At 41.2% G+C, this 16,217-nt stretch overlaps 1 protein-coding gene across 2 annotated transcripts; it reads left to right on the top strand.

Annotated features, from left to right (window-relative positions):
* Positions 1 to 235: 235 nt before the first annotated feature.
* On the top strand, positions 236 to 14,637 carry IFT46 (intraflagellar transport 46). Of its 2 annotated transcripts, none has more exons than XM_043900601.1 (12): positions 236 to 393; positions 1,345 to 1,441; positions 2,076 to 2,155; positions 5,092 to 5,228; positions 7,163 to 7,237; positions 7,394 to 7,487; positions 7,884 to 8,012; positions 9,100 to 9,221; positions 9,587 to 9,653; positions 13,005 to 13,065; positions 13,377 to 13,462; positions 14,164 to 14,637. In XM_043900601.1, exons 3-12 carry the CDS (start codon positions 2,111 to 2,113, stop codon positions 14,257 to 14,259), a joined length of 912 nt encoding a protein of 303 aa, XP_043756536.1. In that variant the 5' UTR covers positions 236 to 393; positions 1,345 to 1,441; positions 2,076 to 2,110; the 3' UTR covers positions 14,260 to 14,637. The 2 variants fall into 2 exon arrangements, with proteins under 2 accessions (XP_043756536.1, XP_043756532.1); XM_043900597.1 differs by having other exon boundaries at positions 13,278 to 13,462.
* Positions 14,638 to 16,217: the final 1,580 nt, after the last annotated feature.

Here is a 16,217-nt window from a genome sequence, read left to right as displayed (position 1 = left end):
ACACACCTTATCTCCGGATGGGAAGGCTAACTCTAGACGAACCGAAATTCATCCGTCAGCTTTGCCGCTCCCGGACGCTAGATGCCGCCACAGACGTATTTTTTGAAACTCGAGCCAAACAGGATCCGAACCCCTCTGGATCCTCCTTGGAGCCTTCGCTGGAAGAGACGTAACGCGCTGGAGTGGAGAAGATCTCACGAGAGTGGAGGAAAGTCTCGCGATTTTTCTTTTCTTTATTTTTTTTCGTTAGCAACTGACAACAGGCCAGTTGCTCCGAGTAGAAGCCGTGGCTCTCTCGCAAGCAGAAGTGGCAAGGCCTCAGATTAGAGTGAGACCCCAGTCCTAGGCTGGGGTTCTTTCCATATAGAGGAGACGGATTCAGAGGGGCTACAGGTAATTCGTACTCACTCTAGTAGAAAGAGAACTCTCTTTCTCCTTCCCAAGAGGAATAGGAAGGACTCCCGTTCCCTCTCCCCAACCTCCTGTACCTCTTCCCGTCTTCTTGACAAGTATTCTCTCTCCTCTTCCTTCTCGCCTTCGCCAATCTTTGTTTCCTTTACTCCCCGACAAACTTCAGTGGGATCCGACCTACAAGACGAGGGTGGGATGGTGGGGATAAGGGTGATGGCTTTCGGGATTTTTGGATGGGACCAAGAGCCGAGTTTACCCTCGCTTCGCGGAACGCCTCTCCCCCTCAGGTAACCCGAGAGACAGAACTGTTTCTAGAGCCTCCACAGGCTCCCCTGAGAAACGCCGGCAGCATTGGGACACTGACCGAACCCGAGGAGAGAGCCATTATCTACAGAGGGATGCTGTATTACCCTCGCGCGCGTATTTAGCAGCTTTGGGTACCTGCTGCAGACACTAGCTGTCGTTTCTCTCCTCGATTCCCTGGTTCCTCAGGCAGCCTGCCAGCAGTCCCTAAATAAGGGCTGCAGCAAAGTGATTTAACTGCGTGACTTGGGGCCAAGAAGCCTTGAGAGTTTGAATGGGGATTAAAGTGGAAGTGGAAGTGTTAGTCGCTCAGTCGTGTCCGACTCTTCGCGACCCCGTGGACTGTGGCCCGCTGGGCTTCTCTGTCCATGGGATTCTCCAGGCAAGAATACTGGAGTGGGTTGCCATGCCTTCCTCCGGGGGAGCTTCCTGACCCAGGGATCGAACCTGGTGTCTCCTGCATTGGCAGGCAGATTCTTTATGTCTAAGCCACCTGTGGGGTAGAGGTTTCAGGTAAAACTGATGTCTTGGGTAAGGAAGAGGAACCATTGCTTGTTTGGAATCCACCTCTCCAGAGAGTGCTTAATGTCCTGTGATAGGAGCTATGTAGTCATACTTCCTTTTGCTTAGACCAAGATTGTTGAAAACCAGACGTATGATGAGCGTTTAGAGATTAACGACTCTGAAGAGGTTGCAAGTATTTATACTCCAACCACGAAACACAAAGGTAAGAGAGGCTTAAAGAGGAAAGAAGAGAAATGGTTGTTTTTTGTTTTGTTTTGCAATTGTAAATCACTGGTTATTAAAAATAAACCAAAACTTGTAAAGTAAAAAACTGATTCAGATTCATATTGGTGACTATTATTTACCAGGACCTAGGTCCTATTCTTCCACATAAAGTTCTTTCGACTGATCCTTGCAACAGTCCTGAGTGACAAATATTACTGACCCGATTGAGAGGTGGGACTACTGACACCCAGAGAGGTTGAATCGTTTTGTCCACATGATAGAGTTGTCCTTTAAACCGAGTCTTCTGACTATAAATCCAGCACTCCTTTTGCTTCACTAGTTACTGACTTTATTTCAACAATAAACTAAGGGCAGATTTTATGCTATTTGTGTAATGGCAGATAATCAGTTAGTATTAATATAATGTCTAACCCAATGCCTTAAGCATAATAATAATTAGTAAGTGTATCTTGAATTGACAGAGCCATGCTAGAATTCAGTTTCCTATCTTTCAGTTAGCTATTCTTATCAATTCTGTTCCATAAAATGGTTAGAGCATAAAATATTATAAATGAAAAATATCTTTAAAAATAATTTTAACAATAACCTAATTGGAAAACTTTTCTTCTAAGGAGTTCCTTGTTCCTCCCATCTTTCTAACAAGACTATGGCTGATAACAGCAGTGATGAGTATGAAGATGAAAATAACAAGGTGCAGTATAATCCAAAGCTTCTTGTGAAATTGCTGCTTTGTATTTTTTGTAGCTAATTTAAAGTGACACCAATTCAGTAGCAAATATTTCTTGAATACTCACCACTACCGGTTAGGTGCCTTTAAGCTCATGGAGAACAGTCAAGGGCCAAGAGCCTTAAGATTGTGATTCTCCTTCAGGAATAAAGGTTATTGTTATAGCTGACTTTTTGGCAGGAAATTTCATATAACACCGTCCAGGATTTCTCAAACTTTTCTGGTCATGTTAATCAACTGTGGTACTTAACTGAAAAAAAAAAAAAAAAAAAAAAAATTACCAGTCCCCACCCAGCACTACCTAATTGGAATCTTGAAGATAAAAACCTGAAAATGTAAATATATTTGAGCAAGCACTGCAAATAATTCTTATGATAAAGCAAGTTTGAAATGACTGGTCCTGGTATTTGTTCATTGTCAACACTTGTGATACTGCCAGTATTTTGTGAAACAGACTTTAATTTTGAAGTCTTAAGGCCTAGATGTCACTTGTTATTTTATGAACCAAGAGAATCACCATTTCTGAGAGAAAGATGAGAAAATGCCTACAGCTCTAGATGGATGGGGCCTTGAATTTGCACATGTGCACTGCTTAATAGCCCTTGTGGTTAGCCTTAGCACATTGTCCAATGCCTATGCTTTAATTATCCTCCAAGAATAGGAGTTTTGAGGACTCAAGTGAAGGAGAATATTTGAAATAATGCAGAAAGCTACAGTGAGAGAGATGGATTTCATAGGAAGTCTAAAAGGTAATGTTTTGAGATAGCTCTGCTTTGTGACTATGTGCCGTTTGACATCTCACCTACAAAGTAATTTTTTGACCTTTTATCTGGTATATAAAGTCTTCTGCCTTTGGTCAGAGATTTTGCAAAGCACTACTTTGAAGAAGCAGACAAAAGTGAACAATTTTCCTAAATTGATCTCCTAATTTTGTGTATTCATCCTGATTTTTTCATCTTCACATGATACAGTCAATATTAAAGGCTCACTTTCCAATTTAATATGCACCCAGAATCAGCAAAAAGGATCCACTTTTGAATAATCTTTAAGCTGACAATATTCTTAAAAAGTTTCCCTTGCCAGACTGCTTCCCATGTGACCCAAGAATAATTTGGGCAGATTTTGAGTTAGTAAAGAACACTGGGAGATCCTTACCAACTGTATACCAGTAAGACAATTTCTGCAACTGTCATCTATACCACATGTTACATATTAGTTAAAATACATTTTTGTTGATGTATAATAAATCTGTGTTATGCTTAGAGGAAAATGTAACAAAAAGTATGGGTTTTTTTTGATGTCCTGTGACACAGTTTTATATGTCAGAAGCCACTTTAATGTAAAAGAATCATTAAATAATTTTTAAAACTAGAATCAAATATCTCTTAACCTCAGTATAAGCCATGTGGAAACTGAGCTTGAAAACCCATTTTTAAAGGGAGCCAGTTGGCCACCTTTCAGATCCTAAGTGAAGGCATACCACAGGCTCCAGGCCCTAGAGGCAAAGACACAGACCCCCATCCCAACTGCCCTGGCAAGCCCAAGTACCACCAGACCTCTTCTCATGGGCTTGAGGGGGTGGGATGTTACATTGAGAACCAGAAGCTCAGAAAGGTAGGTCAAAATGCCAAGAACAGAAGAATCTTTTATCTTGAGATATCAGTTCAGTTCGGTTCAGTCACTCAGTCGTGTCTGACTTTGTGACCCCATGGACTGCAGCACGCCAGATTTCCCTGTCCATCACCAACTCCCAAAGTTTGCTCAAACTCATGTCCATCGAGTCAGTGATGCCATACAACCATCTCATCCTCTGTCGTCCCCTTCTCCTGCCTTCAGTCTTTCCCAGCATCAGGGTCTTTTCCAATGAGTCAGATCTTCACATCAGGTGGCCAACGTATTGGAGTTTCAGCTTCAGCATCAGTCCTTCCAATGAATATTCAGGATGATTTCCTTTAGGATGAACTGGTTGGATCTCCTTGCAGTCCAAGGGACTCTCTCAAGAGTCTTCTCCAACACCACAGTTCAAAAGCATCAATTCTTCGGCGCTCAGCTTTCTTTATAGTCCAACTCTCACATCCATACATGACTATCTTGAGATATAAGGTACAGTTATTTTATTTAACTTGTGGGGGAAGGAAGGGAGACCATGAATAGGTAAGATACCCATTGAATGCAAAGGAAAACCCACAGTCTCTGGAACTGCTGGTCAGAATCCAGACACAGTGTTGAGTACGATTTTTCTTCGTTAGTTATAAGCAGCTTACCCTGGGCAGTCTTGCAAATTAAATACTAGATTTCCTCCCTGTGATCTTTTTGAGTATTGATTTCCTCCCTGTGATCTTTGTGAGTATTAAGATCCCCTAAAATGTGTCTTCCCCACTTCATCTTCCCCCTATTTCCTCCCAAAATAACTATTTAGAGGCGCTTTCTTCTTCAGAAGTCCCTCAGTTTTAGAGTTGAAGCTGACCGGATAAAGTTTATGCAGAGTTCTCAGGATCTCCTAAGTGAGAGGTAAAAGAGATATGTACTAAATAAAGTATACACAAGCCACACACAGATGGTTAGACTATGGATATAGAAAGTGGGGACTCAGTAGCTAAGAAGGAGTGAAGAAGGTTCTCATGGCCCTTCTGGGGAGGGCTTCCTTCTCTTTCCAGTGAATTGGTGCCAAGTGGGAGGGTTCTGGTTAGAGCGCTAGGAGAGAATTGGGCAAAAGTACACTGGTGGTGGTGGTTTAGTCACTAAGTCATGTCTGACTCGTGTGACCCCATGGACTGTGGCCCACCAGGCTCCTCTGTCAATGGGATTTTCCGGGCAAGAATACTGGAGTGGGTTGCCATTTCCTTCTCCCAAATTTCTCCTAACCGAGAGCTTTCTATGCCTACCCTGCTTTGTCTCAGGAGAAGAAGAAGACCTCACAGCTGACGCCTCAGCGGGGCTTTAGTGAGAATGATGATGATGATGATGATGATGACTCATCTGAAACTGATTCTGATGATGATGATGATGATGAAGAGCACGGGGCCCCTCTGGAAGGGTAAGGAGAGCACCCTAGTGAAGGAGGGAAACTCCTCCTTCAAAACACTGGACAGGAGGATGTCATTGAGAAGTGAACTTCTAGCAGCTCTTTTGATATCCTCTTCTTAGGGTTATCAGATGCTCAGAAACCCAACATAATGAGTTTTCCTTCTTTTCTGGCTCCACTGCCTGAGTCCTGTGATGTCACTATGATGTCACTTGCACTGTCTGAAACATCTATGGGCTCAGGGATTTCATGAGGGTTTGCTGAGTCAATTTAACTGATGGTCTCTGACTCCAGGGAGTTTACATTTTAGGGAAGAGAAGACAAATTTATAAATACAAATTTATATTATAAATTGTACATTAAATATATATGAGAAGATAAAATGATACATCAAAGTAGTTTTATTTATCGAGAAAAATATCCATGTGCAGGAGCATTTGTATTTTAGGCTCAGATCCTTTTAGGACAGGTAGAGAATAGGGGCTCTATTCTCCCATGTTGAAGCAAAATATTCCTGGATGATGCTTCAGTAAAAATTCTTCTCACCCTGTTCCAGGCCTAGTGCTAGATTAATCATAACCTACCCTGGTAGGTTTTAATCAAAGTAAATTCTAAGGCCCATTTATTTAAAATACAATTACTAGTTAAATAAATGATGGTGTAGCCAAATCAGTAGAATTCTTCCTAGCCATTAAAAAGTATGAGCCAACACTCTGATGTGGTGGTAAAGAACAATCTTCAAGGGACATTGTTACATTTTAAAAAGGTATAGAAGTCTTTGTATTGTGCTAGCATGTGTATCAAACAGATATTACACAAGTTATGTCTAGGCTACACTAGGAACTCATAATAGTGATTACTCTTGGGAGGGGAGCACAACTTTCCACTGTATACATTTTGTACCTTTTACTTCCTATCATGTGCATGCATCACTTATTCAATGAAGTAGTTTAATAAAAATAAAAATATTTACATTTTAATTAACCACATGCAGGTAGACACTAAGTAAATTAGGCAAGTATTTAATACCAGTCTGACTTTTCATGCTTCGCAGTTTACCTCATGATCCTGCTTCCATAAATTATAATCTGGGGAAAGGTAAACTTTAAGTTATCTATTTAGTTTTTTTCTTAAGCAACTCTCCCCAGAAGAACCTTAAATAACTTTCCAAGTCACTTATATACTTTGTCAATTCATTGTTGTTTAGTCACTCATTCATGTCCAACTCTTTTGTGACCCCATGGACTCCAGGCTCCTCTGTCCATAGGATTTTCCAGGAAGGAACACTGGAGTGGGTTGCCATTTCCTTCCCCAGGGGATCTTCCTTACCCAAGGATCGAACCTGCATCTCCTGCATTGGCAGGTGGATTCTTTCCCATTGAGCCATCTGGGAAGCCCTATCAATTCATTACATTTTACTTAATTATAGTCATTAATATGTGCTCTACTATTTTTTTTTAACTGTATACATTTCATGTATTAATGCAAGTACCTTTCAATAACTGCAGTGTTTAGCTTGACCTATCAAGTGTTAGACATTTTATTTGTTTCTAATTTTTTACTTTTATAAATAGCACTGAAAAACATCTTTGTAGCAACTCCTTTTTTTCTTGGGACAAACCATTTTCATGTCAGAAATTAAGATCTCATTTTATCTTGTCTCTTTATCCCCTTCATTTAAAAAGAAAAAAGGAAAACAATTTCTGCTACACTCTAAAATTTTTCAAAATTATGTTTTGGATTTTTTGTAACTGTTTTTCTTCTTTGTCAGAGATAACTGAGAGCTACTTATAATCAGTTTTAAAGTTGCCTTGCAAGTCACTCAGAAGAGGCAGATGTGGGTGGAGCAGAAAGTAGGTTTAGAGTCATGTGCTCTGTGGCTGACCCAGGGCTCAGCAACCCCCACTTTTCTCTGGCCACCTTGAGCCGCGGTTTCCTTTCCCCAGGGCGTACGATCCTGCAGACTATGAGCATTTGCCAGTTTCTGCTGAGATTAAGGAGCTCTTCCAGTACATCAGCAGGTGAGTACCAGGACCTCCCACCATAACCCCCAGCCCTGCCTTGCCCTTTCCTTCCTCTTATCTGAAACATGACCATTCCCCTTAGATTCTTTTCATTCTGAATAATAAAGTAAGTTTCACTGACAGTCTCCACCTTCTCATGCCAATATCTCCTAGGTATACACCACAGTTGATTGACCTGGACCACAAACTGAAGCCTTTCATTCCTGATTTCATCCCAGCTGTTGGGGATATTGATGCATTCTTAAAGGTCAGAACGTCCTAAAAATGACTTCTTAGGTGTTTCTTCTAACCCCTCTATTACTCTAACAGTGAAACTAATTTCCTTGACTAGCAATAACTTAGTATATATTCTTCATTTCACTGGAATTCTTAACTTGCTCTCAACTCGAAATTATACTCATTGCTAATAGGTAAATGATTATCTCATTATGTGTTAAAAATTTGTCATACATTTGCCTCCTAATTATCCATAACTTCAGCTTTATATTTAAGGTCATGTATTTTTTTCTAGATAGTATTTTAGTACAGCATGATATATAGGCATGCTTTTTAATATTAGTAATAGTAATGAACCAGAAAAGTTCTTCCATAGCTTATTGGAAACAAGTGTCCCTTTTCATGTTCTTACCTTTCTCCTTACCAGGTTCCACGTCCTGATGGAAAGCCTGACAACCTTGGCCTATTGGTATTGGATGAGCCTTCGACAAAGCAGTCAGACCCCACAGTGCTCTCACTGTGGTTAACAGAGAATTCCAAACAGCACAACATTACAGTAAGTCACTGGCCTAGCACAGGCCCCAGCTCAAGGGGGCTGAGAGTAGAGGCCTTGCTTGTATTTGAACAGTCGACTTATTGCCTGTTAAAAGGGATGGCTATGATTTCAGCCAGCCCTATATTTTAGATAACAGTTGTATTAAAATATAATGTAACTACTGTGAAATTCACCTTTTTAAATTGTACAGTTCAGTGATTTTTGGTATATTCATGGACTTAATACAACCATCACCATTATTTAAGAACATTTTCATATTCCAAAAAGAAACCCCTTGGTAATTCCCTAGTGGGGAATTACCCCACTAGGTGGTTAGGGCTCAGCACTGCTGTGGGCCCGGTTCAACCCCTGATCAGAGAACTAAGATTCTATAAGCTACTCAGTGCAGCCAAAACACAGAAACAAAAACAAACAAAAGGAAACCCTATACCCATTAATAGTCACTCCTCTCCTCATTCCCCCTGCTCCTAAACCCTGGTCACTACTTCATTCCCTTTTTTTTTTTTCTTTTTTTTTTTTTTCATTCCCTTTTTTATGGCTGAATAATGTTGCATGGTATGGATATATCACATTTTGTCTATGCATTTACCTGTTAATCCCACTTCTATTATGCTTCTATGAAAATGCACATGTTTTTGCATGGACATATATTGTTATTTGTCTTGGGTATCTTGGGTATAGGTAGAAGTAGGGTTACTAGGTCATATGTAAACTGTTTAATATTTTGAGGATCTGCCAAAGTGAGGATTTTCCAAAGTGGTTGATCATTTTATAGTCCCATCAGCAATGAATGAGAGTTCCAATTTCTCCACATCCTCACCAACACTTGGTATTGTCTGTCTTTTTTATTCTAGCCATCCTAGTAGGTTGAAATGGTCTCTCATTGTGACCATTCCTGTCCTGTTGACTTGCCCCTTTCCCCTGGCTCCAGAAGACTTTATCAGGGTTTTCCATAATCTTCATTTGGCTGCTGGATGGTTTCCCTTTTCATCAGTTACCTTGAATATGAAATAGCATATGAGCTTCTTTGTGAAGACAAGGGAGCAACTTCATTGCCATCAGCCTGGCTTTCCTGTTGTTTTTCTAGCAACATATGAAAGTAAAGAGCCTGGAAGATGCAGAAAAGAATCCCAAAGCCATTGACACATGGATTGAAAGCATCTCTGAGTTACACCGTTCCAAGCCCCCTGCAACTGTGCACTATACCAGGTAAGAAATAGCACATTCTTCATCATAGTAACCCATGGTAATCTTCACCACCTAGGAAGTCATTGCTTCTGAGGAGGAGGTGCCAAGATTGGGACATATGTGAGATATATCAACCTCAGGACCTATGGATCCTGGCCGCTACTGGCTAAGATTGCAGACATAAAGATTATGGTTTACCTGGTATTTTTACTTAGCCAACTTCTACAAACCCTAGGTCTTGGGTAAGTTTGGCCCACCCAGTCTGTGTTCTCTTGAAATCCTAATGTGCCCAGGTTGAGAACCTCCCTTTAGCCTAGAATATCATGATGCAAAGATTGCTGATCCCAGCCCATGTTTTCTGTTCACATCTGCCTCTATAATTCTAGGCCTATGCCTGATATTGACACACTGATGCAGGAGTGGTCTCCAGAGTTTGAAGAACTTTTGGGAAAGGTGAGTGGAAGGTAGCAGGAGCTTAGAAAGTGTGGCATTCATTCTGGGGACCACGGTTTCTCTCTTCTTGTATTACTATTATCATTAACTTTTAAATTTATGTATAATATAAAATCAGAAACAAACACATTGAGTTGATTAATTTTCACCAACCAAATACCTTTGTGTAACCAACATATCAGATCAAAAAAACCAGAACATTGCTGGCACCCTGGAAGCCCCTTCAGGCTTCCATCTCCCAACTTAACTACTATCCTGACTTCTAACAGCACAGATTAGGTTTGCCTGTTTTGTATTTTATCTAAATCTAATCATGTTCCTTTGTGTCTTGTTTATTTGCTCATCTGTATTGTTCATCCATGTAGAGATTTATCCATATTGTTTCTTAGATTGTGGTTATACATAGTTGTTTTGAATATAGGACAGTTTATTTATCCATTCTATGATAGCCATTTGAATAGTTTCCGGATTTGAGTTGTTATAAATTACTCTGTAGTATTACTATACTATTGCTTTGAACACATAACTTTTGGTGAATATACGTACCTAAAGTATTACCACTGTAGACTTTACCCTTTCCACAGAGGTATATGTGCTGTTTTGAGTAGCTGATGTCCCATTCCTAATGATCCTAAATTTTTAAAAAGTGCCCAGAAATATATTTAATAAGAAATTGTCCAAAAAAAAAAAGAAATTGTCAAGACCTTTTTGAAAGCAAATTATACAACTTGAGTAAAGGGCAAGCACAAGCTTGGAGCGAATGAGGAGTCAAGCCATGTTCCTGGAAGGCACCGTCAATCCTCCCTGGTTCACCATGGCAGTGGAATGCTGTTTCAGTTAGGATTTTAACTGCATTTTTTTTTCTCTTAGAAATTGAAATATTTGTATCAAAGGTTATCTGAGAGAGTCAACTTTCAAGTCTAATTAAAATTTCAGGGAAAAAATGATGGAGGATTTGGTTGTCAGACATTAGGAAATTATAGAGCTATAGTAAATGATAATGTTCTGGTTAGGAGCAGAGCTAGATCAACAGCACATAGACAACCCAGGAAAAAACCCACATAAATGTGGAAATTTGCTGTATAAGAAAGATCGTTATTTTACTTTTTTTTTGGCCATGCCTCACAGCATGCAAGATCTTAGTTCCCCCACCAGGGATTAAACCCATGCCCCCTGCAGTGGAAACACAGAATTTTAACCACTGGACCATCAAGGATGCCCAAGAAAGATGGTTAAATGATTACAGGTAGAATGGGCTGTGATGAGATTACTGACCAGTCACTTGAGAAAAACAGATCTATGCCTCAACCACATGCATGCTGCTGCCGCTGCTTAGTCGCTTTAGTTGTGTCAGACTCTGTGAGACCCCATGGACTGTAGCCCGCCAGGCTCCTCTGTCCATGGGGATTCTCCAGGCAAGAGTACTAGAGTGGCTTGCCATGCTCTCCTCCAGGGGATCGACCCAGGGATTGAACCTGAGTCTGCTGCATTGCAGGCAGATTACCATTGAGCCACCAGGAAAGCCCCAACCATATGCATACATGAATTCCAAATGAGTTAAACAGATAGACTAAAAATAAAGCTATTACAAGTACCATTTTTTCTTTTATATAGGAGAAATACTCAGTTGTCCAAAAAAAGGTTCGTTCGGGTTTTCCTGTATGATGTTATGGGAAAACCAAACAAATCTTTTGGCCAACCCAATACTACTGTTGGGATGGTGAGGTATTTCTTTGCGTAATAAGGATCTTAAAAGTCATGTGAAAAATGTGACAGTTTAGACTCATACAAATAAAAAATTCTAACAGTTACCATAAACAAAGTTTAAAACATGATGGACTGGGAATCCCCTGGCAGTCCAGTGGTTAGGGCTTCGCACTTTCACTGCCAAAGGCACAGGTTCGATCCCTGTTCCTGGAACTAAGCTCCTGAGTGGCATGGCTGAAAAAACAAGTGATGGACCAAGAAGTTACATATATACGTGACAATATTACTGTCCAAGCAAAGGGCTTTTGTGTGTGTGTGCTGAGAGATCGAACCTGCGTCTCCTGAGGCTTCTGCATTGCAGGCAGATTCTTTACTGCTGAGCCACCAGGGAAGCCCAAAGAGCTCTTACATATCAAGAAAATTGAGCAAAGATGATAACAGGTCCTTCCTGGTCATGGTATTTAAAATTGCTACCCCATGTTCCCCAAGCTCTTTACCTGCTTTTTCTCCATAATACTTACCTTCTGACATATTATATACCTTATTTTGTTTTTTGTTTCTCCCTACTAAAATGTAAGCTAATGAAGACAGTTTTTTTTTGGGGGGGGGGTATATGTTTATTGAAAAATTATTGTAAAAAAGCAAAGAATCTGAAAACAATCTCTTTTATCACAGCATTTTAAAACTGTAGCTGAGGAAAAAATGTCTGACTAGGGAACTGAATTGACAGATTGTGGTACATCCAGTCAGTGAAATACTCACACGATGAATTATTTGGCCTTATTTTGCTCTGATACAGAGAAGTATCAATTATATGATGGAAAAAGGAAATTGCAGAACCTGATTTTTATAAAATTACACCCTGATTTTTATAAAAAGAGAACAAAAAGTTTTTAAGATGCTAATGGTTTTTAAACTTACAGTATGAACTGGTTTTGATCTGGAGCTGGAGATATCATGTCACTTTTTCTGTTCCTGTGGTGTCCAAGGACCATTAGGCCTTGTAACTCCAAGTAACTATAAATACTTGGCCATAATCTGGGTCCAGTTTCTTCTTCACAAATACAGGAAGACTGCATGGCAGTGTATTTTACTTAAAATATTTTGCCCTGTTATATCTTCTGCTACTTCAGTGGTTAATGAGTATGACCAATTCCATTTTACTGATCAGGAAAAAAAAATTTGTATTATTTGCTCAGGCTGCCATAACACAGTACCACAGACTGGGTGGCTTAAGCAAAAGAAATTTATTTTTTCACACTATTGGAAGTTGGACATCAAACTGTCCACAGAGCTGATTTCTTCTAGAGCCTTTCTCCTTGACTGTCTCTTCCCTGTGTCTTCATGTGGTCTTTCCTCTATGTGTATCTGCGTCCTAATTTCCTCTTATAAGGATTCCAGTTACTCTGGATTAGGGTTCATCCCAATGATCTCATTTTAACTTATCTCTTTTATGACAATATCTCCAAATACACCACCTGACACACTTGGGGTCAAGACTTTAGCATATAAATTTGAGGAGAACACAATTCAGCCCAACACACCCCTTATGCTCGGAGCTCTTTTCCTTCGGAGAAAGAGAATAATGCTAGGACCACTGAAATTTCAGCCTTTTGATTTGGGTCTGTCCCGTGCCTCTCCTAGGTGAGCCTGCCCACAGCAGAGATTGATTGCAGCCTGGCAGAGTACATTGATATGATCTGTGGTAAGCCCTCCTGTCCCTTCCTTGGCCCAGTCTTTGGATAAATTCACTGTGGGCTGTTGAAAAGGCTTTTTTACTCTGAGTTACAACCTTTTCTTTAAGCCAGTTATGCTGTTTGGCAGCACTTGAGGGTGGTGTTTGGGTTTTTGTGACTACCTGCTGGGTATTTAACTCTTTTTTTTTTTTTTTATTTTTTTGGTATTTAACTCTTAAAGTGACACATTCCATCTGGGAAGGGACTGGCCACCTGAACAGAAATGCCCCATATTCCCAGATTTGTGTTTGTTTCTGCTCATGGGAGTTCTCAATTTCAGCCATTCTAGACATCCCTGTCTACAAGAGTAGAATTCAGTCCCTCCATCTGCTCTTTTCCCTCTACTCGGAATTCAAGAACTCACAGGTAAGACCAGCACTAGAGATTGACTTAAGCTGTAGTGACTGCTATCAGCACTGTTCTCAGTCTGCTGTGATTCTGGGACAGTGGAGGAGGTCTCTGCCTGGAGTTATCATTACCCTCCCCATGATGAGGGAACTGCGAAGCAGGCAGGGGTAGGGCTTGTAAAGGAAGGGGAAATAGAAGCCATGTGGCCCTTAGGGTAGGTGAGGATCTACAGTGGACACTCAATCTTAAAGAAACAAGTGGCCTAATGAATGGAAGCAGGAAGCATGGAAAAAAGGGGGTTCATGTTTGAAGGAGGCAGGGCACATTTCTAGCTATTTTTCAAAGACAACACCAAGGAATTGTTTTTAAAGTAGAATTGGGAGAAAAATGGAGCTTAAAGAGTTGTAAAGAGGTTGTGTGTGTGCTAAGTTGCTTTAGTTGTGTCCAGCTCTTTGCGACCCCATGGACTGTAGCCCACCAGGCTCCTCTGTCCACGGGATTCTCCAGGCAAGAATACTAGATGGGTTGCCATGCCCTCTTCCAGGGGGTCTTCCTGACCCTGGGATCAAACCCATGTCTCTTCCATATCCTGCATTGGCAGGCAGGTTCTTTAGCACTAGAGTCACCTGGCAAGCCCTATGAAGAGGTTAGTTCTTGATAAAATGTCATAACTAGCATATCCCCAAGTCCTCCATATTCCCTCTCCTCTCTCCTCACAGCATTTTAAAGCTCTAGCTGAAGGCAAGACAGCGTTCACCCCTCCATCCAACTCCAACTCCCAGGCTGGAGATGCCGAGACATTAACCTTCAGCTGAGACACCTCCCATGTTGCTCTGTTTCACGCCTGAGCCAGCTCCTCTGCCCCGGCTGAGGAGGGATCACTGTCAGCCTCCTGGCAGCCTTGCCTGCCTCACAGCTTGACTCAGGCATGGCACACATCCTACTACCGTTTCTGCCAGAAAGCACTGCTCGCGGCCATTAAATGGCTAATGCCTGTTTCAGAGCTCCTTCACATGGGAAGTATGCGTTGATTTGAGCTAGAAGCACTGGAATTCCTGGGATCCCAGGCTGCTCAGGCTGCGAGGAAGGCTGGAAAGATGTTCTTTTTGAGATAGCAATAGGATTGTTTTCTTTCATTCTTAAAGTCAATTGGCAATGGTTTTACAAATAAAATGCTCTTATCTTTCAGGTTATCCTGCTGTCCTTTAATACAGAAGAGAGAAGGCAGACTGACCATAGGCAGAGATGAGAAACTTGGCCTAGAGGCATTCAGTGACTTGCAGTTCAAGCAAATCAACCTTCAGAAATAAAATCAAACCCCAATCCTTCAAGGTTGGCAGTAGAGGGGAAACATTTTTCTCCCAGAACCTATTTTTTCTGGGAGTCTCCCACCAGGTAGCGCTGCCGGCCTTATAGGCTGGCTGCCTGTCTGGCCCCAGCCTGCCCGGCTGTGGTTTCAGGGAGCCTAGCTACTGCAGCCACCCAGGGGAGAGAGGATGGCGTCTTGGATTAGGGTGGTAGTGGTAGAGGTGGACAGACTGGGGAAATTTTCTGAAGGTTATATCAGCTAAATTCTACTCAGGAAGACAAATTCTAACAAAGGATGTTAAATATGGGCAACTGGTTACAAAAGTGTCTGAAGGGCTGAAGAAACAAAAGGGAGAATGAAGGTGCTTGAGGAACAAGGGTTTAGTATCCACTGCGGGGGTTGGAAACAGAAGAGTTGCCACTGGGGTCAGGACTGCCGAGCAGTTCTATAGCCCCTCTTCCCAGGCGACAGCCGCCCTCCTCTCTCCCACCCTCTCCTGTTCTGCCAAGTGCCTCCCACTGGCAGAAATTAACAGTCGGCAAGGGAATCAGGAAAACGGGGCAGCATAGAGTACAGTAGGGAGGGTGTGGGGTAAGAGACAACAGAGAAATAACCAGCAGAGGTGGAACCAACAGAACTTGGTGATAGAGTGGATGTGGGGGATGGAAGAGAAGAAATCAAGGACGACTTGCAGGTTTTTAGGCTTGAGCAGCTGGGTGGATAATGGACGTGAGAATACTAAGCAACTCTGAGAACAGGAATAAGGGGCCAAATTTAAAGTAAGAGGATAAAATAGAGGAATGAGCGGTGAGGCTCTCAGTCTTCTTCCAGGCTTATCCCTCCAAAGTAGAATATTGGAAGAGTCCTAAGCAGCCAAAGAGAAAAGACCTAAAGATATTGATGGGGTAATCTAAGCAAATGCCTCGGTCCCGCTACCTACCCATCAGCTTGCATTCAGCTTTGGGGTATCTCCTTGTGTGTATGTATGTGTGTGTGTGTATACACATAGGCGTGCCTGCAGCTCTCATTCTTAAATATGAATGTACAGTCACTAGGCATTTGAAGAAAGCCAGAAAAAGACAGAGTAAAATACAGCAAAGAAAATCAGAGAAACTAAACTTTTTTTTAACTATAATATTCATAGAGAAGTAGTTCTCAAATTTGGTTGCATGTTAGAATCAACTGGAGATATTCTAAAGATAAGTTTCCTCTCCCAGACAATACACCAGACTAATGAAATCACAACCTCTGAAAGTAGGATATAAGAATCTGTATTTTTTAAGCTCCTCAGCTTATTTCAGTATGCAGAAAAATTTGAGAACCACTGTCAGAGAGATGAGAAAATACCACATCCATGAAATAAAAGTAGGAGACTTATAAAAGGAACATACAATACAGCAAGAAGATACAACAATTATAAACATTTACACACCTAATAACAGACTTTCAGAATATATGAGGCGA

This window comes from Cervus elaphus, chromosome 1 (assembly GCF_910594005.1).
Source record: "Cervus elaphus chromosome 1, mCerEla1.1, whole genome shotgun sequence".
Classification (NCBI taxonomy): Eukaryota; Metazoa; Chordata; class Mammalia; order Artiodactyla; family Cervidae; genus Cervus; species Cervus elaphus.
The sequence above is the reverse complement of the archived record's forward strand: the minus strand, read 5'-3'. Positions and strand labels throughout refer to the sequence as shown.